Genomic DNA, 22,280 nt, shown 5'->3' with positions numbered 1-22,280 from the left:
TAACTGCCCTCCCCTGCAGGCTTGCCCCCCCTGCACCTGCCCTCCCCTGCAGACCTGGCTCCCCCAACTGCCCTCCCCTGCTGGCCTGGTTTCCCCAATTACCCTCCTCTGCTGGCCCGGTCACCCCTAACTGCCCTCCCTGTTGGCCTGATCGCCCTGTTGGCCTGATCGCCCACAACTGCCCTCCCCTGCAGACCTGGTCTCCCCCAACTGCCCTCCTCTGCTGGCCCGGTCACCCCTAACTGCCCTCCCTGCTGGCCTGATCACCCACAACTGCCCTCCCCTGCAGGCTTGGTCCCCCCAAACTGCCCTCCCCTGCAGGCCTGGTCCCCCCCAACTGCCCTCCCTTGCTGGCCTGGTCTCCTCCAACTGCCCTCCTCTGCTGGCCTGGTCACCCCCAACTGCCCACAACTCCCTCCCCTGCCGGCCATCTTGTGGTGGCCATCTTATGTCCACATGGGGGCAGCCATCTTTGACCACATGGGGGCGGCCATCTTGTGTCTTGGAGTGATGGTCAATTTGCATATTACTCTTTTATTAGATAGGATTGTATGGAGTCCCTGAAGTCCTTAAGGGATGTGGTGCGCTAATATTGCCAAGAGTAGATGAAGGAGCAGCACGGGGCTGACACTCTTTCCCCTGGAATCTGCCACCCCCCTCCTCTGTCTCTGCCATTGGTTCTCTAGTGCATCTAGGAACCACCCAGGGCCCTCTTCAGGCTCCCAGAGATGCTGATCCAGTAGTATGGCACAGGACCCAGGAATTTGCATATTATCCAGCTCCCCTAGCTGATTCTAATTTGAGAAACATTGGTCAACATCTTTGTATGATTACTTACAATGTTTCTACTTAGAGCAACCTGTTAAATGATAATGGCCAATGTATTATTACTACCTAGAATTGCAATTTCTGTTTAATATTCTTCTATATCTCAATATTTTATACATTTGAAGAGCTTAGAATCTGAGGACTACAGAGATACTACTTCCTCTCTGGCCCTCTGCAGTGATACCTGGGCTCCCCTCCCCCCAATATTTATTTCATAAATATTGGGCTCATTTTCTTGATCATGCAACTCAAAGTTACTATTGATCTATCATTAACTTTAAACTGTTTGCTTTGGGCTATCATATCTGTTAAAATTTGGTACAGATTTCCCTTGTTATTCAAGTCTTTGCAGTTGTTCTGTTGAGAAAGTAAAAATTTGCATTTGAAAGGATATTGTGTTACCTGGGTCTATTTAGTTCCTGAGTTTTAGATACTGAGAAATAAGAATTGGGCTACCAAAGGACTTACCTAAAAATTTATTTGAATCTGTTCAATTCTGGGTTTGGATATCAAGACTTTGGATAGCGCCCTGGCTGGGTAGCTCAGTTGGTTGGAACATTATCCCATACACCAAAAGGTTGTGGGTTCAATTCCCAGTCAGAGCACATAACTAAGTTGTGATTCGATCCCAGATAGGGGCGAGTATGGGAGGCAACTGATCAGTGTTTCTTTCTCACACCAATGTTTCTCTCTCTCTCCCCCCCTCCCTCCCGTTCTCTAAAAACCAATAAAAAAAAATCTTCAGGTGAGGATTTAAAAAAGAGAATTTGGCTAGCAAGGGATATCTGTAACCATATTTTGAAATTTTAGTTATCTTAGCATCAGTTTTCTGAAAAGTCACTAAAAAATTATAACAGCCTTTAGGTGGCAGCAAATCTATGAACATCTCCATGAACCAGTATTAGCCTCTGTTTCATTCTCTTCACTATTAGGGTGTTAAATTTAGAAAGACAGATACCCAGACACACAGTATGTAAGGAATTCAGTATTACTCTACAGTCCTGTCAGCTAAGTGAGTAATGGGGCTCCTGCTGTGGGGAAAGGTGCATGTGTACCCAGGGACGTGGGGGAAAATTAAAGGAAAAGTGAATGTGGGAGGTATGACAGCAAGGGGAAGCACTTAGAAGTACTTAATTGCCTCTTCAGGAATTTCGTCAAAAATCACTGGACTGGGAGAAGCAACGTTTGATATATCAGCAACAGGTATCGTCTCTGGAGGCTCAAAGGAAAGCTCTGGCTGAACAATCAGAGATAATTCAGGTAGGATGTAGGCATTTTAAAAGAATGCGAGGCAGAGAGGTTTTAAATTAGAACTAGCTTGATGTAATTCATGTGTGCTTACCCACATCCACTGTGTCCTCATGCCCACTTGCTCCTTTGCCTTCTTCCCTGGCTTCCTTTCCTCACTCATGCTCTCTCTCTTGCAGTCTCTGTCAACTTCTTGCGTTCTCAGTCTCTCTCTATTCTCACATTCATGTTCATTCTCCTAATCTTGGTCTCCACCCCTTTCCCTCCACTTTTCTCTTTCTACCCCTGTTCTCTATCCGTCTTTGTGTCTCTGGCTTACTTGTTCTGGCTATTTCTGGCTGTGTCTTGCTCTGACTCTGGTAGCTGGGGTACTCGGGCTGAGGTACCTCAGCTGGGAGCTTCAGCAAGTCTCCCTGTTTGGACACAGTGCTAAGTATTCACACTGCATTGGTGTGCACACTAAGTACAAGCAGTATCTTTGTGGCAACAGAAACACTTTTTAGAACACTGGTACAAACCGCTTTTTAATGAAGAACTAATGGCTTAAGCAAAACCAAAATATAGCCACCAATTTAGGAATATTTCTTTTTGGGACAATTTCAGTTTGTTTGCTTTTTCAATTAAGAACTAAGAAAATAACGGGAAACATTAAAGGAAATGAATATTTGTGACCATCTATTATGTGCTAGACACTATCCAATGCCTCTTCTAGATGCAGTTCTCTAGAATATATAGTTATATGTTATCTGTTTTATATGATAATTTGTTGAGATTGGTAATTATCTGTTTTATAGAAGGAGGGAATAGACTGAATAAGTTAAGAGAACTGGAAGGAAGCTTTTTAAAAAAAATAAAAAATCTGCTTATTCTCTGCTTCAAGTCTCAGTAATGGTTTTTTTAAAAAATATATATTTTTTTTATTGAGGAAGGGAGAGGGAGAGAGAAACATTGATGTGAGAAAGTATTACATCAATTGGCTGCCTCCTGCATGCCTCCTACTGGGGATATTGCCCGAAACCCGGGCATGTGCCCTTGACTGGGATGGGATGAGACTTAACTGGCAACCTCCTGGTGCATGGGACAACGTCCAACTGAGTCATACTGACTAGGGCAGTGGTCGGCAAACCGTGGCTCACGAGCCACATGTGGCTCTTTGGCCCCTTGAGTGTGGCTCTTCCACAAAATACCACGGCCTGGGCGAGTCTATTTTGAAGAAGTGGCGTTAGAAGAAGTTTAAGTTTAAAAAACTTGGCTCTCAAAAGAAATTTCAATTGTTGTACTGTTGATATTTGGCTCTGTTGACTAATGAGTTTGCCGACCACTGGACTAGGGCAATGTATTGGCCTTTGGCATCCCCCTGAAGTATCAGCCTGCTGATAAACTACCACTGATGGCTCTGCTGTGAGTGACTCCATTGAGAATGTGGGAGGTAATTTATTTTCAAAGCTGCAGTAAGCTATGTAACCAGAATGAGCCAATAAAATCCTGGATGTCTAGACCTGAGTTTTTTGACCTGAACTAAAGTACTAAACAAATACAAATACACATAAGATATCGTTATATTCTAATTGTAGCCTTCAGGTTGGCAAAAAAGAAAATTAAGCTTTTAATAGTTCTCAATTATTCATCTATAGAGTGTATTTATTATTGATTGCAGACCCTTTATTTTCAAATTACTATTGTGATTACTCTGTATAATTAAAACTTTATTGTCAGTAAAAATGAGATTTTTCTGTACCAAAATTCAGCTAGGGCTAGAATAATAGGCCTTTAAAAAGCCAACATTTATTTTCTCTTCTTAGGGTATTTGAATTATTCTTCTCATACTTTTATTTAAGTTAAAACATGTTCCTTATATTTCTCTTTCTACCTTAGCAAACCAATCAAATGAAATCTTTCTGTGATTCAGTATGTAGCAGAGCTGTATGGTCCTCATTTAAGAAAAACAAACTTTTAAATAAACTTCTGTCTACCGTTATCCAGCATTAATAGTTCTAATTTTGCCAGTTTTAAAAATATTGTGGTAAAAAGCACGTTAAAATTTGCCATCTTAACCATTTTAAAGAGTATATAATACAGAAATGTCAACTACATGCAGATTGTTGAGTAACAGATCTCTAGAACTTTTTCAACTTGGAAAAAAACAAGGTTCTGTACCCATTGAACAACTCATTTGCTAATCTTGTTTCAGCCTTCCCTACTTTTTATTTCTGGCTGGAATATTACAAAGTTTGTAACAGACATTGTCTTATTTCCCAACAAAAAGAATAAAAAAAACCCATGCTTTTAGTATACCAGTATCACATTAGCAGAATAAATAATAACTTATGTAATTTAATATCTGGTGTGTTCAGATTTCCCCAGCTGTCTTTTTACAGTTCTATGCTCAAATTGGAACCCAGTAAAAGTTGACAAATTGCATTTTGTCCATTTCTGAGTCGCTTTGAACAGTGAGGTAGAAAATCTGGGAAATTAGATAAGTAGATATCAACATAGTTCCTAAGTAAAAAAATTTTTTTTAATACATTTTATTGATTTTTTTACAGCGAGGAAGGGAGAGGGATAGAGAGCTAGAAACATCGATGAGAGAGAAACATCGATCAGCTGCCTCCTGCACACCTCCTACTGGGGATGTGCCCGCAACCAAGGTACATGCCCTTGACTGGAATTGAACCTGGGACCCCTCAGTCCGTAGGCCGATGCTCTATCCACTGAGCCAAACCAGCCAGGGCTTAAAAATTTTTTTGCCGTAAACTTTTTTCTTATGTTTCTTAACATTTAAAAGTGGAGCTCAGAATAACTTCTCTTTGATTTATGTATTTGCTTGAGTTCTTTTCTTTTAGTCAGCTATTAAAATTACATAATACATGATCATTTTAGAAATATAAGAAAATGTAGATGATATGAGAATTAAATAAAGTTACTTATAATTTCATCCTGTAGAGATTTACTATGATTATTATTTTGGAGTAAATTTCTTCCAACCTTTTCTATGCTTATATGCAGTGTACATTGCATTCATATACATTTGGTAGAAAAACATGTATATGTATCACAAGGGAGGGATAGTTGCAAACTTTAAAATTTACCAAGAATGGCAAAATGGTAATTGTTGAAGATAGGTGATGGAATATATAGGAGTTCATCATTTTATTCTCTCTGTATTTGTACTTTGAAATTTTTTTATAAAACAACTTTAAAACATAGAGTGCATACTCTGTGACAGACTGTATGCTAAGCTTTTTATAATGCCGTATTTTATTTTCACAAGTTGAAAAGTTTTCTTTTAAATATGACATGTCAACAAATGTGTGGTCAGAATGATTGCATTTAATGTACCATAATTTATGTAACCAATCCCTTGTTGCAGAACATTTAGTTTTTTACTTTTCCACTCTTGTAAATAGTGAGTGTTGGGAGAACATCCTTATATAAACATTTAGGAGTACATGTTTACTTATTTTCTTAGGAAATGCCCCTAGAAGTGAAATTGCTGCATCAGAGTAGTTGTACATTCTTAAAGATTTTAACATGTATTGTCAAAGTGCTTTCCAAAGATGTATTGATATAGGCTTTCACCAGCAATATTTAAGAATGTACATTTTCTCTCACTTTTCAATATTAGACACTATTACTTCTTTTAATTTCCCCTACTTTTAGGTTTGTCTTTGCCAGTCTGTTGGGTGAAAAACAATGGTGTCTGATTATTCCTTTTAATTTGTATTTCTTTAATTATGCATGAGGTTGAACATTTTTTCATCTGCTTATGGCCATTTCCATTCTTTGGTAAATTGTGTCTTTTGCTCATTTTTATTTTAGGATATTTCTGTTGTCTTAGTCTTTACCCATTTATATAAACTTTAGAATCAGTTTGTTGATATCTAAAAAGTAACTTGATGGGATTTGATTGAATCCAATTCACATTGAGAAGAACTGACATCCAGACAATATTGAGTCTTCCTATCCATGAACATGGCATATCTTCCTATTTATTTATGAAATCACATCTTTGATTTCATTCATCAGAGTTTTGTAGTTTTTCTCATATAGACATTGTACATATTTTGTTAGATTTATACTTAATATTTAATTTTTAGGTGTTCATGTAAATGATATGTTTTTAATTCAAATTTCACATGTTCATTGTTGGTATGTAGGAAAGCGATTGACTTTTGTATGTTAACCTTGTATCTGCAACCTTGCTATAATTGCTTATTAATTTCAGGAATTCTTTTTGTTGATTTTTTCAGATATTCTACATAGATGATCATGTTATCTGTGAACAAAGATAATTGTGTCTTCCTTCCCAGTCTGCATACCTTTATTTCCTTTTTTTGCTGTATTGCATTAGTAAGGCCATCAGTGTGATGTTGAAAAGGAGTGGTGACAGGGAACAGCCTTGCCTTATACCTGATCTTAATGAGAGAGCTTCAAGTTTCTCCATTCAGTATAATGTTAGCTGTACAGTTTTTCTTTATTTGTTTTTTAATTCTCTTTTATTTTTCAATTACAGCTGACCTTCAATTTTATATTAGTTCCAGGTGTACAGCATAGTAGTTAGACATTTATATAATTTATGAAGTAATCCCCCAATAAGCCTAGTACCCACTTGACACTATGCATAGTTATTACAATATTATTGGTTTTATTCTCTATGCTGTAGCTGTATAGTTTTTATAGTCTTTATCAAGTCGAGAAAGTTTTTATCATGAGAGGTTTTTTTGTTTTGTTTGTTGGTGCTTTTCTTATATCATGAATGGGATATATTTTTGATGAGCCGATGCTTTATGTTTTTATGAAAGTAAAACTCAGTTTCATTTTAATTTTCCTTATTCATTGATTATTCTTTTATCATTTCACTTTTACCTATTGGTAATCTGTGTTTCTAGGCTCAGCTTGTCAACCGAAAACAGAAATTAGAGTCTGTGGAGCTGTCCCGCCAGTCGGAAATTCAGCACCTGAGCAGTAAGCTGGAGCGGGCCAATGACACCATCTGTGCCAATGAGTTGGAAATAGAGCGCCTCACCATGAGGGTTAATGACTTGGTTGGAACCAATATGACTGTTATACAAGAGCAGCGGCAAAAAGAAGAAAAATTGAGGGAATCTGAAAAATTGTTAGAGGTGTGTTTTAAAATTGCTATAATTGGGGAAATGTGTGTATGTATGTTTCGAGAGAGACTAATTAACCTAGAACTATTTCCAAAATCTGTGGTTTCTTTCCTATTCTGTAGCCGATGGATCAGATATTGATAGATTCTTATTAATATTATGCCTGTTAAAGAGCTTACAGTCTGATTCCCTGGCTTCCTTTTCTCTTGAAATAGAAAAATTGTAATAACATTTGACTTTTTATCTGAGTATTTTGTAGGTTCTGCAGGAAGAAAAGAGACAGTTGAAGGCAACTCTTCATTCTCAAGAAAATTTCATCCATGAGACAAAAATGCAAAAGGAGACTCTACAAGCAAAATTAAGAGCAACCGACATTCAACACACAGATGTCATAAGGTATATTTCATCTTAAATATCAATCCAGTTTTAATGTTGCATATTTATAAATTTGTGTTTGATTATATTATGGGTTTTCTTAGTTTTAATTTCTGAGTTAAATTTTTGTAAAATTTTGTGTGGTTAATCTTTTCTGCCTTCAATTTGGGTCCATAACTTAGAGACTCTGATGTTTAGAAAGTTAGGAACCACTTGGTCAATCTGTACCCATGGCCAAACTCCAAATATGAAAGGAATTATAGGCCTTATCTCTTGGAAAGCCTCCCTTCCTTGGTAGATTAGGTCATGATTATTAGCTGTTTATTATCGAAATTCGTGCACATTAAAAGGGGATTAATTAGAGGAAATAATTTAATATTGCTATTTGTCCTTTCTCTATAATAGAAGTGTCAGAGATGAAAGAAAATGTATATGAAAACCTTCCTCCTGTCAGAGTCTGGGCTCACCACGGGACCCAGAGTCAAGTCCCTGCCCACCCACATGCACCTCAAAATCGTGTGAGACCCAGACCCAGCCGGCCCTCCCTCCATTGGGCTAGATTCAGACCCGGCCAGTCCCACCCTTGTCAAGCCCTGCCAGGCAGGGGACATAGCCTCAGGTCCCCTGACCTGGTGCCAGGAAGGGGGGTGTGGCCTGAGGTCCCCCAGCCCAGACCGGGGCGGGGGGGAGGGTGGTGTGTGTGTGCCTTGAGGTCCTCCGTCAAGCCCTGCCAGGTGAGGGACATGGCCTGAGATCCCCTGTCAAGCCCTGCTGGGTGGGGGGCATGGCCTGAGGTCCCCCGTCAAACCCCACCAGGCGGCGGGGTGCAGCCTCAGGTACCCCAGCCCAGCACCGGGAGGGGGGCGCAGCCTCAGGTCCCCCGTCAAGCTCCGCTGGGTGGCACAGCCTGAGTTCCCCCGACCCAGCACTGGGGGTGCACCTTGAGGTCCCTCGTCAAGCCCCACTGGGTGGGGGGGGGGGCATGGCCTGAGGTCCCCTGTCAAGCCCAGCCAGGCAGGGGGGCGCAGCCTCAGGTCCCCTGGCCTGGTGTTGGGGCAGGGGGCATTGCCTGAGGTCCCCTGTCAAGCCCCGGCGGGCAGGGGGTGCAGTCGGAGGTACCCTGGCCTGGTGCCGGGGTGGGGGGCATGGCCTGAAGTCCCCTATCAAGCCCCACCTGGTGGGGGGCATGGCCTGAGGTCCCCTGGCCTGGTGCTGGGGCGGGGAGAGCAGCCTGAGGTCCCCTAGCCCAGCACCAGGACGGGAAGCGCACCTTCAGGTCTCCCGTCAAGCCCTGCTGGCAGGGGAGCACAGCCTCAGGTCCCCCATCAAGCCCCACTGGGCATGGGGCGCGGCCTGAGTTTTCCCGACGCAGCACTGGGGGTGCACCTTGAGGTCCCCTGTCAAGCCCTGCCAGGCAGGGGGCGCAGCCTCAGGTCCCCTGGCCTGGTGCTGGGGCGGGGAGTGTGGCCTGAGGTCCCCCCGGCCTGGTGCCGGGGTGGGGGGCACAGCCTGAAGTCCCCTGTCAAGCCCCACCTGGTGGGGGGCATGGCCTCAGGTCCCCTGGCCTGGTGCCAAGGCAGGAGGTGGGGCCTGAGGTCCCCTGTCAAGCCCCAACGCGGTGTAGCCTCAGGTCCTTGCTGATTGATTGCTCGTTAAGGCTCCTTAAGGGAACTTGGCCTCAGCTGTGGGTGCAGCCATCTTTGTGACGGAGTGATGGTCAATCAGCTTATTCCCTCTTTATTAGATAGGATAAGCCAGCTATTGAGATGGCCCTTTAAAAATTTTTCTAAAACTGATTTTATTTCTGAAATGAATCACTGCTGTGATATTTGCATTGGAAAAGATATAGAAGGAGCTGTGCTCATTTGGCTTGATTTAACTCCGGTGCACATTTCTATTCTTGCCAGAACTCTCCAGTAATTTTCTAGTTTCTTTGACTCAAGGTATCAAGTGTCAACAAAGTGATTTTTGTCATTTTTTCTTTTCCCCTTGAAAGTTCCAGTTGGGAAAGGAGTGAACTGTTTCCGACATTTTTGAGAAGCATATCTCTTGCCTCTTTACTCCCCCAGTGTCCTTTTCCTAAAGAGGAAACAAACTGAAGAGTCCCAGAGAGTTTTGTTACCAAGAACAGTTGGGAAATGTGAATGTGTTGCGTGTTATTTTTGTTTGCAAAGATAAAAGGCCTTTAATAGTCCTCTTGTATCCCTCCATAGGTCACTGGAGGAGTCTCAGACTGAAAGGCAGTACACCACGCATGAGCAGGACTTAGACAACGTGCTCTCCCAGCTGGATTTAACCCACACCAGTGAGGAGCTTCTGCAGGCAGAGGTGACTCGTCTGGAAAGCAGGTGGATACTCGTATACACATTTCAGAAATGGCCAAGTTGTTAAAAATGGTGTTGATCAACATATTGATAAAGTACTAATATAACCGTCAGTGAAAACACAATTTTTCCCTCTAGCATCCTCAAATGGCCTAACTTCTTATTTCTTTGAGAAAACAGAAGCAATTAAAGAACTTCCTAATCTTTCTGCCACCAAATGTACCAGCCTGCCTGCATCTGTGCCCATAATCTGTTGCGGTGGCTTAATTGATGGGTGACATGTCTACTCCTAAGACTCCACTTGTGTACTGTTCACAGTTTTCTCTCTCCTCTTTTGCATTATAAAGTTCTTCTCTGATAAATAATTTTTCCAGTGGTATAAAATATGCTTTAATATTTCCTATCTTGGGGGAAAAATTTAAACTTTCCTTTAATCTTATATCCCCGTCAAGTTACTTCCATATTTCTCTGCTCTTTCAAAACCAAATTCTCAAAAGGGCTGTCCATGCTGACTGTCAGTACTTCTTCACCTTTCACCTATGTGGAGCCCCTTCCTCTCCACCAGCCAGCTCGTGGAACTGCCTTGGCGAGGCACACTGGACACGCGTGTTCCTTCCGTCTGTACTGAAATGCTGTTGGTATTTCCCTGGGTGTTAATTTAATCCTGACTTGTGTTATTCCAGGCCCAGCTCACTTGTATCACTGTCACTCCGGTGAACTCTTTTGTTTGTCATATCTCTAGACTTTTTGACTGGGGAGTTTGATATTTTATTTTAAACACGAATCATGGTCATTTGTACACTAACATTTTCTGTATCTAAAAGGTAAAATATATAAACTATTAGCTTTTAGGCAAATATACGTCAGAAAATTATTGCTTTACCCTTTTTAATTTATCTTTAAGACATTTTTAGTTTTTATCTTTATTTCTGTTTTTGGAAACTACCAAGTATTTTCTTTATATTATATATACATGCCTACACATATCCATGTAGTTTTTGCTTTATTTCTTTTTCACCCTGGAATACTTAAGATATTCCTGGTTATCATTATTGAGGTGTTTATGTACACTTTAGATTGAATAAAATAAACTAAATTTTCTTCTTTTTGACAGAACTAATTTGACATTTTTACTGTAGCTTTTCCAGTAATTGGCTTCTGAGCAATCTGTTGCATGTATGTGTGTTTTACTCTGCTCTCCTCTTGCTCTGACATGCAGGGTGACCTGGGACACTTAGCCTCTGTAGGCCCTGACTTCCCCACCTGTACATAGGACAAGGGTGTCTCTGATTGCTCCAACTCAGTATTTGACATATCAAGTACCAAATAAGTGAGCACTGTAGGATTTTCAGAAATAGGTAAAACTGGAATGAATGGATACAAACACCAGTGTTCAGTACTCAAACACTGGATTTAAAAAATTCTTTTTTTTTTTTGTATCTAAAGGCAACTAGAAAAAAGGAACCTTTTTAGATAATTTGTGTTGCTCAGTTTGAATAAAATATTACTTAATTGGAGGTACTTAAATAATTGTTTTTGTATTGTTGAATTTTAAAGATTGTTTTTTTAATAACAGCTTATCTGATAAGTTGGCTGTGTTGCTGAAACACTCTAGGTAGTTATTAAGCATTTATTGAACAGTCTGGAACCAAACGATCCAGGTGCCAAGAGGATGGTGGGCAAAGCCAGAGGAAAATAAGAATAAAAACATTATTTTAATCATAGAATTTGTAGTTCGAGAGACAAAATATACACATTAAAGGATCTGAGAGCAATTTAAAGTAGTAAATTTTTAAATCCGATACCCAGTGGGGGGCGTGCAGGAGGTAGCCAATTCTTTTTCATCATTGATGTTTTTATCTCTCTCCTTCCTTCCTCTCTGAGATCATTAAAAATGATTTCCATTTGATGAACACAGGTGAATGGTAGACGGAAGGAGGGATGGAAAACTAAGATGTGTACACATTAAACTCTAAAATTTGTATACATTAAAATCTAACATTGGAGATTGCATGTAAACCACCATCAGCATTTTTTATTAAATATATATTGGACTGTCTCTTGGCCATTTAAAAAAAAATATATATATATATATTTAAAAAATAAAGTAGTAGATTTAAGGTAGAAAATTTTAGACAATTTGCACATTCAAGCTATAAAAATGGAAAATAGACTACATTTAAGGTGATTAGGGAAATGACCAGGAAAATGCTGGTCTGATTCTTGAAAGGATGCTGATGGTCCATTGCTAGGCAGGAAAGGAAGCTACTTCGTGGTCAAGGGGATGGTTTGTGCAGAGACAGGAAGTCAGGTACAGCAAAGGGCACACAGTAGAGAGAAAGCCTGTTGACTCAGAAGGAAAAAGATTTTATTAGTAGAAATGTGCAGTGAGTTAAGAGAAGTATGGTGCCCATGAGGTTCCTATACCTGATAAGGGATTGATTCTTAAGTAAGGGTGACAATTTGGAACTCTAAAGATTTTTCTCACAGCTGTGTGTAGAATAGCATTGTAATTAAGTGTAGAGAGGATTTAGATTATGATGGCAGCTCCTGTACAGCTAGAAAAGGAAAATTAGCTACAATCTTTAGCATGTTGTAACCAGTTAAATTTTAAGCAGGAGGAAAGACTATAGGTAAATACAGAAATCAAAAGTATTTCCATCCCTGGCCAATTTAGCTCATGGATAGAGCATTGGCCAGCAGATTGAAGGGTCTGGGGTTTGATTCCTGTCAAGGGCACATACCTCAATTGCAGGCTTGATCCCTGGCCCTGGTTGGGGCACATGCATGCAGGAGGCAATCAATCGATGTGTCTCTCTCACATCTATGTTTCTCTGTCTCTCTCCATCCCTTCCAACTCTCTCTCTAAAAAAAAAAAAAAAATGTATCTCCAAAAGTTTGAATTGGATTTAGCTGCCTCAGGTGACAAGGAAATTGGAAATGAGTTTTAATTTGGGGTGGGAGGTGATGTTTGATAACATGTCTTGGATATCAAAAAGGTAATTTAGATACTTCAGTTTGTGGGTTTCGGGGTTTTGTTTTAAATATGTGATCCTATTTTTGTCATACAGCTTGGAATCTGTGAGTATAACATGTAAACAGCTGAGTCAAGAACTAATGGAAAAATATGAAGAATTGAAGAAGATGGAAGTACATAACAATGAGTACAGGGCAGAGATTAAGAAGGTAATTGTTTGTACTTATGAATTGATTTCTGGGTTTTGGAGGTTGTAGGAGTTATTTTTAATAGGAGAAAAATGTAGTTCAAGGGGCCACTTGTATTCAGGAGTAGATGGTGGTATGGATAGGTCGCTTCTCTGTGCTGACTGTAGTTAATATTCTTGTTAGCTGTTGAGGTGTGCAGAGCTGTTTGTCTCTGCAGTAATGGGCCCTGGCTGTCCTGCTTGTTGACTCAGATTTTTTATTACTTCTTTGAGGTTACTTCTAGCCCTTCTCTTCTTCTTATCTATTATCGTCTATGGACCAGGAAACCATGTAAGCAAAATTTTTAGATTTGTAGCTAACAAAAGAATGAAGTTCCCAGGTGCTGCCCTCTAAATAATATGTGCATGGGCTTTGATACTGGTTCTCAGTGTTTGAATACGAGGGACAGTTGTATCTGTCCTGTTTTGAGATATAAGTGATTATGGGTATAACTAGCTGACCTTCAGTACAGATATGCAACTTGGTAAACTGCTAATTTTCTGCAGATTTAATCTAGGAAACTATTCATGTTTTAAGATAAAAATTACCATATTATTTTAACTATTAATGTATTTTTCAATCTATATGCTTTCTCTTAATATTATGTTTTCCTGTTTCTTTGTAGTTGAAAGAACAGATTTTGCAGGCTGACCAGAGTTACAGTTCTGCACTCGAAGGAATGAAGATGGAAATCTCCCAGTTAACTCGGGAGTTACATCAGCGAGATGTCACTATTGCTTCTGCCAAAAGTTCTTCCTCCGACATGGAAAAGCGACTCAAAGCAGAGATACAAAAGGCAGAGGAACAAGCAGTAGAGCACAAGGTGATACTCCAACAAAACCTCATTTTACTTGAAGTTTGTTTTTGAAGATTGAATTTATTAAAGTTATAATTTCCATAGTATTTAATTGGGTAAATTTTTATTAGACACCTGCTTTGAACTGAGACTATGCTGGGTAACGAGCATTCTAGGGAGGACTGGTGGGGAGGTGAGACTAGACACAGACAAGTGAGGAGGCTGATGCTGTGGGGTGTGGTGAGAGTGTGACATGTTCTCCGTGACAGACTAGAGTACAAGTGGGGCAAGTGACAGTGGAAGGGACTGGAAAGCAGGGGCTAGCTCCTAAAGAGTCCCGTCAGTCATGTTTAAGAGTTGGAGTGTGGCTTCAAGTAGGATAAAAGATCTCTGTGGTCATCATGTGGGGAAGAAGCAAGGAGGCAAAGAGACTACCCAGATGCTGTTCTAACAGTAGAATAGTGGTCTGAGCAGTGGTCAAGGGAGGTAGAGGGAAAGGGATGAATTCTGGAGATATCTAGCTTTGTATTTGATTGGATGGGGGTGGGTTGGGGTGGGTTGGGGGTGAGTTAAAGAAAGATGTCACTGGATTCCAACTGAGTGGAAAGTGATGCTCTTTAGTGAAATAGGGAAAAGATAACAAGCAGTTAGGGGGAGGATAATGAATTTGTATGAAAGGTATACAAAACAGGGAAGCTGGTAGAGGGGACATTGGTTTGGCACATTTGGCTTGTGAGGAAGGCTGGACTTTCACATGGAAATTGCTAATAGTCAATTCCATAGAGGGCCTGGAGTTCAAGATTAAAATCAGGATGAGACATTTAGCTGTGGAAGTATTTGCATGAAGTTGGCATTTGAAACATGCTGAGAGACTTAGATTATAATGAGAAAGCATAGAGTATGAAGGGCAGAGACTTGAACCAAACTTAGGACATTACTCATTTAGGGTAAAAATGGTGTTGGCATGAAGCTAAAAAAAAAAAAAATAGCAGCAATAAGGAAGGAAAGTTTCACTAAGGAAGCAGGAAGCCAAGGAAGGCAGGACTTTTTGGTTGAGCAGAAAGACAGGAGAATGAGGACTGAAAGTAAGGTATTATTTTCTGAAAAACGTGCAGTCCACGTGATGTTGGAGGTAGAAGCCCAATCAGCCCAATCAGAGGAGGCTAACACAGGGAGGGTTAGAGCTCTGCTAGTGAACTGATTCATCTTCTTAGAATAATATTTTAATCACATGTATGTTGATTCATCTTGAAACACCTTTAAAAATATTTTAAGAAAGTATTTATATATTAATGAAGAATATAACTTTACCTAATGAAAATTACATGTGAAAACAAACTTGATTTGTTATTTCTGTGTATTTGTATTTTCTGCTTTTTCCTTCTCAGGAGATTTTGGATCAGCTGGAGTCACTCAAGTTAGAAAATCGTCATCTTTCTGAAATGGTGATGAAACTGGAAGTGGGTTTGCATGAGGTACATAAATAGAAATGAGTTTTTCTGCTACCCAAGCCTTTAAAGAAATCACTTTGTAAATATTGATATTGTAAAGAGAGTTAAGATCAAATATGAAATGATCTTTCTGCAGAAACCTTCTCAAATATAGTGATGGAAGTGAGCCAAACTTGATTCTCTCCTCCAGCAACTGGAAGATACCTTTGATATTATGCATGTGTTAAAATACATTTATGTATATAAAGGATTTAGCATAGTGCTTTGGCATTTAGTAAGTACACAAAAAGTGTTAGATGCTGTTATTATAATTATTATGTTCACAATATATTTTCATTATGAAGTATATCATCTTGTTAGTAATTTAGTTTTAATTACATTTCTATAAGAAGGAATTAATTTAATCAAATATTCTAAAATATTTTATGTTCAGATCATTTTACTAGATGATGCCACAAGGATGAGTAAGAGAATTCTTCTCTTTAAGACAGGGGTGGGGAACCTTTTTTCTGCCAAGGGCCATTTGGGTATTTATAACATTATTCATAGGCCATATAAAATTATCAACACAAAAATTAGCCTGCTATATTTGATCAAACATTTAACTAACTTACCCCAATGCCTTGGCACGGCCAGACCAAATGATTCAGTGAGCCCTATACGGCCTGCGCGCCAGACCTTCCCCACCAATGCTTGAGATTGAGAATGGTCCAGTAGAGAGATAAGAAATGTGTACTAGCTCCTATGAAACCAGAGAGAGCATGATGAACTAACAGTGAGCCCTTAACTATTTTGTTATAAATTCTCTTTTTGTTATAAATGCTCTTAACTGTTTTGTTATAAATTCTTATAACTTGCAAAATGACCCATCTATTCTTACCCATCTTTTTTTGATGTAGGTCAAATGCTCAAGGACTATAGAAATCCTTTTTTTCCTGTACTTCCAAGAGAATATATGCCTCCAAAGATGCATAGTTACTCAGTGCCCCTATTTGCTCTCATGTAGTTCTAATTTCACAATTACGGATTATGGGGGCTGGGTGGGAGGAAGTGCAACACACTAAATGACCACTTCATTTCAACTAAAAGAAAATATGGGGAACTATTTTTATAATCTTTTGGGAGGGTAAGATTCTCTTAACATCATGAAACCATAAAGAATTTACAGTGTAAGGAATTTTACAAAATAAAAATGCAAAATTTCTGGGTTGCAAAAGATCCCATTTAAAAAAAAAAGACTGGAGAAACCAAGATGGCGGCATAGGTAAGCACATAAACTGCTGCCTCACACAACAATTTCAAAACTACAACTAAAAGACAGAACGGACACCATCCAGAACCACAGGAAAGCTGGCTGAGTGGAAATTCTACAACTAGAAGGAAAGAGAAAAGCTCACAGAGAATTGGAGGTACGGCAAAGGGTCTTTGTGCGTGCAGAGAGGAAGGGCGGCTGAGAGCCTGGCTGACTTTCTTTGGCGGGAGGGCGAAGGAAGCCCCCGACTGCACTGAACCCCAGTTCCGACTGTACTGAACTCCAGTTCCGGGCGAAACCCCGTGGACCCAGGCTCATACAGGGGGAGTCTGGACTTCCAGGTAGAGAGAAAGGCACCCGGAGACTCGGAGACCCAGGGGAGACCCGGCAGAGCCCCGGCGGGTAGGGGTCTGGAGGCGCACACGCCAGTGTGCACAAAGGCTGCGGAGGTTGCCACAGGCTTTCCCTAGCAGAAGGGAGTCGGAAGCTCCTGACTGCACTGAACCCCAGTTCTGACTGCACTGAACCCCAGTTCCAGACGAGCCCCTGGGGACCCATGCTCTTACGGGGGGGGGGGGGGGGGAATCTGGACTCTCGGGTGGAGGCTTGGGAGCCGGGGAAGACAGAGGTCTGGAGGCACGTGCACACGCAAGGGCAAGGCTGATGGGAAGCCAAGACTGTCTGCTCCGCCCTGAGACTCCACCCCATCCAAGCTGAGCACAGAGGCTTTTACATTTAGGCAAGTCTAATCCTATAAGGCTGTCTCTAGCACCGAACTTCTTCCAGTGTAGACACAGCTGATCCTCACAGCCAACTGGCCTGGAGGTCAATTCCTCCCAGTGATACCAACAACAATCAAGACTTAACTACAACAAGGCTGTACACACAGTCCACAAAGGGGTGCACCAAGAGTATCCACCTCAGGTTAACTGGGGAGGCCGACCCACTGGGCCATATAGGAAACCTAGCACACAAAGCTACCCTACTAACTCAGGGAAGCAGTGAAAATGCGGCGACAAAGAAACAGATCACAAACGAAAGAAATGGAGGAAAACAAATGACTGGATATAGAATTCAAAACCACGGTTATAAGACTTTTTAAGAATATCCTAGAAAAGGCCAATAAATATAACGAGACCCTCGAAGATATGAAAAAGGACCAACTAGAAATTAAACATACACTGACTGAAATAAAAAATATACAGAGACCCAACAACAGACTAGAGGAACATGAGAATCAAGTCAAAGAATTGAAATACAAAGAAGCAAAAAACACTCAACCGAAAAAACAAAAGGAAAAAAAAATCCAAAAAGTTGAAGATAGTGTAAGAAGCCTCTGGGACAACTTCAAGCGTACCAACATCAGAATTATGGGGGTGCCAGAAGAAGAGAGAGAGCAAGATACTGAAAACCTATTTGAAGAAATAATGACTGAAAACTTTCCCCACCTGGTGAAAGAAATAGATTTACAAGTCCAGGAAGTGCACAGAACCCTAAACAAAAGGAATCCAAAGAGGACCACACCAAGACACATCATAATTAAAATGCCAAGAGCAAAAGACAAAGAGAGAATATTAAAAGCAGCAAGAGAAAAACAGTTAGTTACCTACAAGGGAGCACCCATACGACTGTCAGCTGATTTCTCAACAGAAACTATGCAGGCCAGATGGGAGTGGCAAGAAATTTTCAAAGTGATGAATAGCAAGAACCTACAACCAAGATTACTCTACCCAGCAAAGCTATCATTCAGAATTGAAGGTCAGATAAAGAGCTTCACAGATAAGAAAAAGCTAAAGGAGTTCATCACCACCAAACCAGTATTATATGAAATGCTGAAAGGTATTCTTAAAGAAGAGGAAGAAGAAAAAAGTAAAGATAAAAATTATGAACAACAAATACATATCAACAAGTGAACCTAAAAATCAAGTGAATTAAAAACCTGAGGAACAGAATAATCTGGTGAATATAATAGAATCAGGGGCATAGAAAGGGAGTGGACTGATAATTCTCAGGGGGAAAAGGGTATGGGGGTGTTCAGGAAGAGACTGGACAAAAATCATACACCTATGGATGAGGACAGTGGGGGGAGGTTAGGGCAGAAGGTGGGGTGGGAACCGGGTGGAGGGGAGCTATGGGGGGAAAAAAGGAGAAACAATTGTAATAATCTGAATAAAGATTTATTAAAAAAAAAGACAATTAAAAAAATAAAATAAAAAAAGGCTAATAGACTGGGGAAAACAATCTATAAACAGACAGATGGTTAACATAAAATATTAATATATAAGGATTTCATACAAAGATAATAAAAGATAATTCAGTAGAAAAATGATCAAAGGACATAAATAGAAAATTCATAGAATACAAAAATCCAGAAAACAAGGAGAGCTGTTCAACCTCCCTAATAATCAAAACAAAATAAATAAATGTTTTATTGCTTATTTGATTGACACTGATGTTTACAAACTAATTAATATAGCCAGTGTTGGCAAACATACAGGGAAGCAGGCCCTTTCATGCTCTGTTAATGAGAAAGTGAATTGATAAAGCCTTTCTAGGAGGCAATTTAGCAACATCCAACAAACGTGTAAATATATATAGCCTGTATATCAATTGGTTGCCTCCCATATGAGCCCACACCAGGAATGGGATCCCAAGTTATGTGCCTTTCTGAATTTGATAGTTATTGCTAAATAATTCCCCAGAAACGTCCTATCAGTTTTCATTCCCAAAGAATCCATCCTATAGGAGCAAATGTGCAGAAATGGTCATTTTATTGTTGTTTGCAATACCCAAAAATGTGAAATAAACTAAATGTTAATTTATAGAGGGATGGTTAATTTGTGGCTTCCTATACTATAAAATATTATGCTGCCACTATAGGTGGCAGATGAAAATATGCCTCTAACCTAGCTTTCTCCTCCTAGCCCTCTAAACCTATAATAAAAGGAATTACTTTAAAGCACAAACTTACAAGATGGTAAAAATAGGAAAGGAGACAAGAGCTAAATATCTTGTGAGGGGGAAGATGAAGGGAGGGATAGAAATGACTTTATATGCCCTGATAAAGCCAGTACTAAGTTAGCAGTGGAGAGAGCCAAGAGCTAACTGGTTTATAACACAGAATCTTCAGAAGGCCCAGGAGTTGGCAATAACTGATTGATAGAATCTTCTCTCATGCAGTGAGGACCTGTTCACATATGAGTTGGGAACTCTCAGGGGCGCTTAAGCCTGACCATGACCAGAGATTCTGTTCAGCTCTGTTTCTCCTGAGACCTCCACTGAACAGTGGTAGTACTGCCCTTTCTTTATACAGCCAGGTGTGTGCTTGCTGCAGTTTTTATATTGCCTTTTATGTTCACTTATCTGCAATTGTTGTTAATAAAATAAAATTTGGGAAAACTTAAAAAGATGCCTGGCAAAGGCAAGCATTATCTTTAAAAAGAAAGTATATTTGATGACATCAGGCATCAGACTCAGGCTGGTGAAAATCCTGTCATAGTTTAAATTCCCTCTGGTTTTGAGGTTACACGCAGTGGGGATATGTTGTACATATTAAGAATAGTTATTACAAATTGTCTTTTTGTATTTTACCACCTAGGAAGGTAGAATTGCTTTTACAAATGAAAGTTTGGGTTAAATAACTATTTTTTAAAGATTTTTTTTATTGAATTTGAGAGAGAGAAACATCTATGGAGAGCAAAACATGAAGCAGCTGCCTCCTGCATACCCCCTACCAGGGACTGAGCCTGCAACCCAGACCAGGAATCTAACTGGCAACCTTTGGGCATGGGGTGATGCCCAAGCAACTGAGCCACACTGGCCAGGGCCTTTTTTTAATCCTCACCCAAGGATAGATTTTTATTGATTTTAGAGACAGAGGAAAGGAGAGGAAGAGGGAGAAAGATAAAAACATCGATTGGTTGCCTCCCGTATGAGCCCGGACCAGGAATCAAAACTGCGACCCTTCTGCGTATGGGCCAATGCTCCAACTAACTGGCCACACTGACCAGGGTTAAATGACTATTTTAGTAAATCAATTACCTTAATGAGAACCATAACTCTGGTAAATAAATTATTTACCACATCTTAAAATAGTTTTAAGTTTCCAGTTTTGACAATAGTATGCAGTTTAAATCCTGTGTTCTGCAGATTCTTTTAGGGGGTGGATTTTAACTGGCATTGACAATTTATTGAAAGATTTTGTAACTCATTGTCACTAATGGTACACAGGAGTTGAAAGGTTGTATTTCAAAGTTTATGCTTTTGTTGGGTAAATTCTGTATGTCAAACCACTCTTGATCAGTTTATTTTCAAAAAATTCTTTACAGAAAAGACCAAGCTAAATGTATTAAACTCCAGAGATTACGGTAATTTTTCAGACTGCTAATGGAAATATTTTTTCATCAGAAAAAAAAAGTAGTCCAGACACTCACCCCCCAGGTACTATGTTACCAGGCAATAACATTTATGATCAAAACTCAGACCAGATCAGAGTAGTAATTCCCAGTTTGTAGTTGAGTGCTGCTTTATCATGTCCAAATATATTTCACACACAAGATTAGGTACCAATGTTATATAAAAATATCTAAGGCTAAAGAGTATTTATTCAAAAGTTGTCCCTGCTGGCCAGAATTCCTTTTTGGAAACTTCTGTTCAATTTCTTTCTTTCTGTCTGTCTCTTTGTTCTCGATATTCTTCCACAGGAGTTCCAGGGCTATTCAACCTTCTCTTTCTTTTTTAATATATTTTTATTGATTTCAGAGAGGAAGGGAGGGAGAGATAGGAACATCATTGATGTGAGAGAGAATCATTGATTGGCTGCCTCCTGCACGACCCTTTCTGGTGATCGAGCCCACAATCCTGGCATGTGCCCTTGACCGGAATCGAATCCAGGACCCTTCAGTCCACAGGCTGACACTCTATCCAGCCAAACCAGCGAGGGCCAACCTTCTCGTTCTTGAAGAACCCATGACTGCTATCTTGTTTTTTCTCTGTTTCTGATTCTCACCTGGAGCTTTCCTCCCTGCTAGCTCTGAGCCTTCCTCCACCTGTGCATATTCCTGACACAGCAGGAAAGCCCTATTTGCTCCAAGTGTGCATCCATTTACTGCAAGAAACAGAACCCTTTTCTCTCTTAGTCTCAAGAGAGCCAAAAGCAAATCTTCACTTTTTCCAAAGTAAAGGTATAGATGAACTAGTTACAACTAAAAAGAAAGTAATTTTCCACTGGCAGGGATATCACAGATCACAAGTATTCTTATACAAATTAAGTGACTCTAGTATTCTTTTTTATTAGGCAAAAGGGATTTCACTAGCAGACCTCCAGGAGAATTATATTGAGGCATTAAATAAATTGGTGTCTGAAAATCAGCAGCTACAGAAAGATTTGATGGATACCCAATCTAAGCTGGAGATTTCTACTCAGATGTGCCAAAAAAACCATGACACGCTCTTAAAACCGACACACAGCAGAACACCTGGGTTCAAGAATACAAAGTAACATTTCTTCACAGTCTATTAAAAATGTGTATCATTGTGATATAATTCTCATTTCTTTGAGAATTATTTCTGACTTAACGATATTAAATCTTCAAAGGGCTGTATGTTTAATTCTGAAATACAGGGTACACAAGTAAGGCTACTGTCAGGTTAAAACATGGAGGGGGTTATAGAGCGCTTCCATAGGTATAA

At 40.0% G+C, this 22,280-nt stretch overlaps 1 protein-coding gene across 15 annotated transcripts in view; it reads left to right on the top strand.

Annotated features, from left to right (window-relative positions):
- The window catches only part of CEP63 (centrosomal protein 63), a 48,807-nt gene that overhangs the window by 23,282 nt on the left and 3,245 nt on the right, over nucleotides 1–22,280 (top strand). For 6 of the 15 annotated variants that reach the window (XR_013960833.1, XM_080672585.1, XM_080672584.1 and 3 more), the window contains 7 exons: nucleotides 1,975–2,088; nucleotides 6,966–7,199; nucleotides 7,447–7,583; nucleotides 9,776–9,910; nucleotides 12,958–13,072; nucleotides 13,716–13,913; nucleotides 15,275–15,361. Coding sequence is in view for 14 of the 15 variants with exons in the window: in XM_080672585.1 (XP_080528711.1) it covers nucleotides 1,975–2,088; nucleotides 6,966–7,199; nucleotides 7,447–7,583; nucleotides 9,776–9,910; nucleotides 12,958–13,072; nucleotides 13,716–13,913; nucleotides 15,275–15,361 (1,020 nt within the window). In the remaining variant the exon portion in view is untranslated. Of the gene's footprint in view, nucleotides 1–1,974; nucleotides 2,089–6,965; nucleotides 7,200–7,436; nucleotides 7,584–9,775; nucleotides 9,911–12,957; nucleotides 13,073–13,715; nucleotides 13,914–15,274; nucleotides 15,362–21,885; nucleotides 22,086–22,280 lie in introns of those variants that run through there. The other 9 variants (XM_080672574.1, XM_080672582.1, XM_080672573.1 and 6 more) reach the window with 4 other exon arrangements.

Source organism: Plecotus auritus (genome assembly GCF_963455305.1).
Source record: "Plecotus auritus genome assembly, chromosome: 6".
Taxonomy (NCBI): Eukaryota; Metazoa; Chordata; class Mammalia; order Chiroptera; family Vespertilionidae; genus Plecotus; species Plecotus auritus.
The sequence above is the reverse complement of the archived record's forward strand: the minus strand, read 5'-3'. Positions and strand labels throughout refer to the sequence as shown.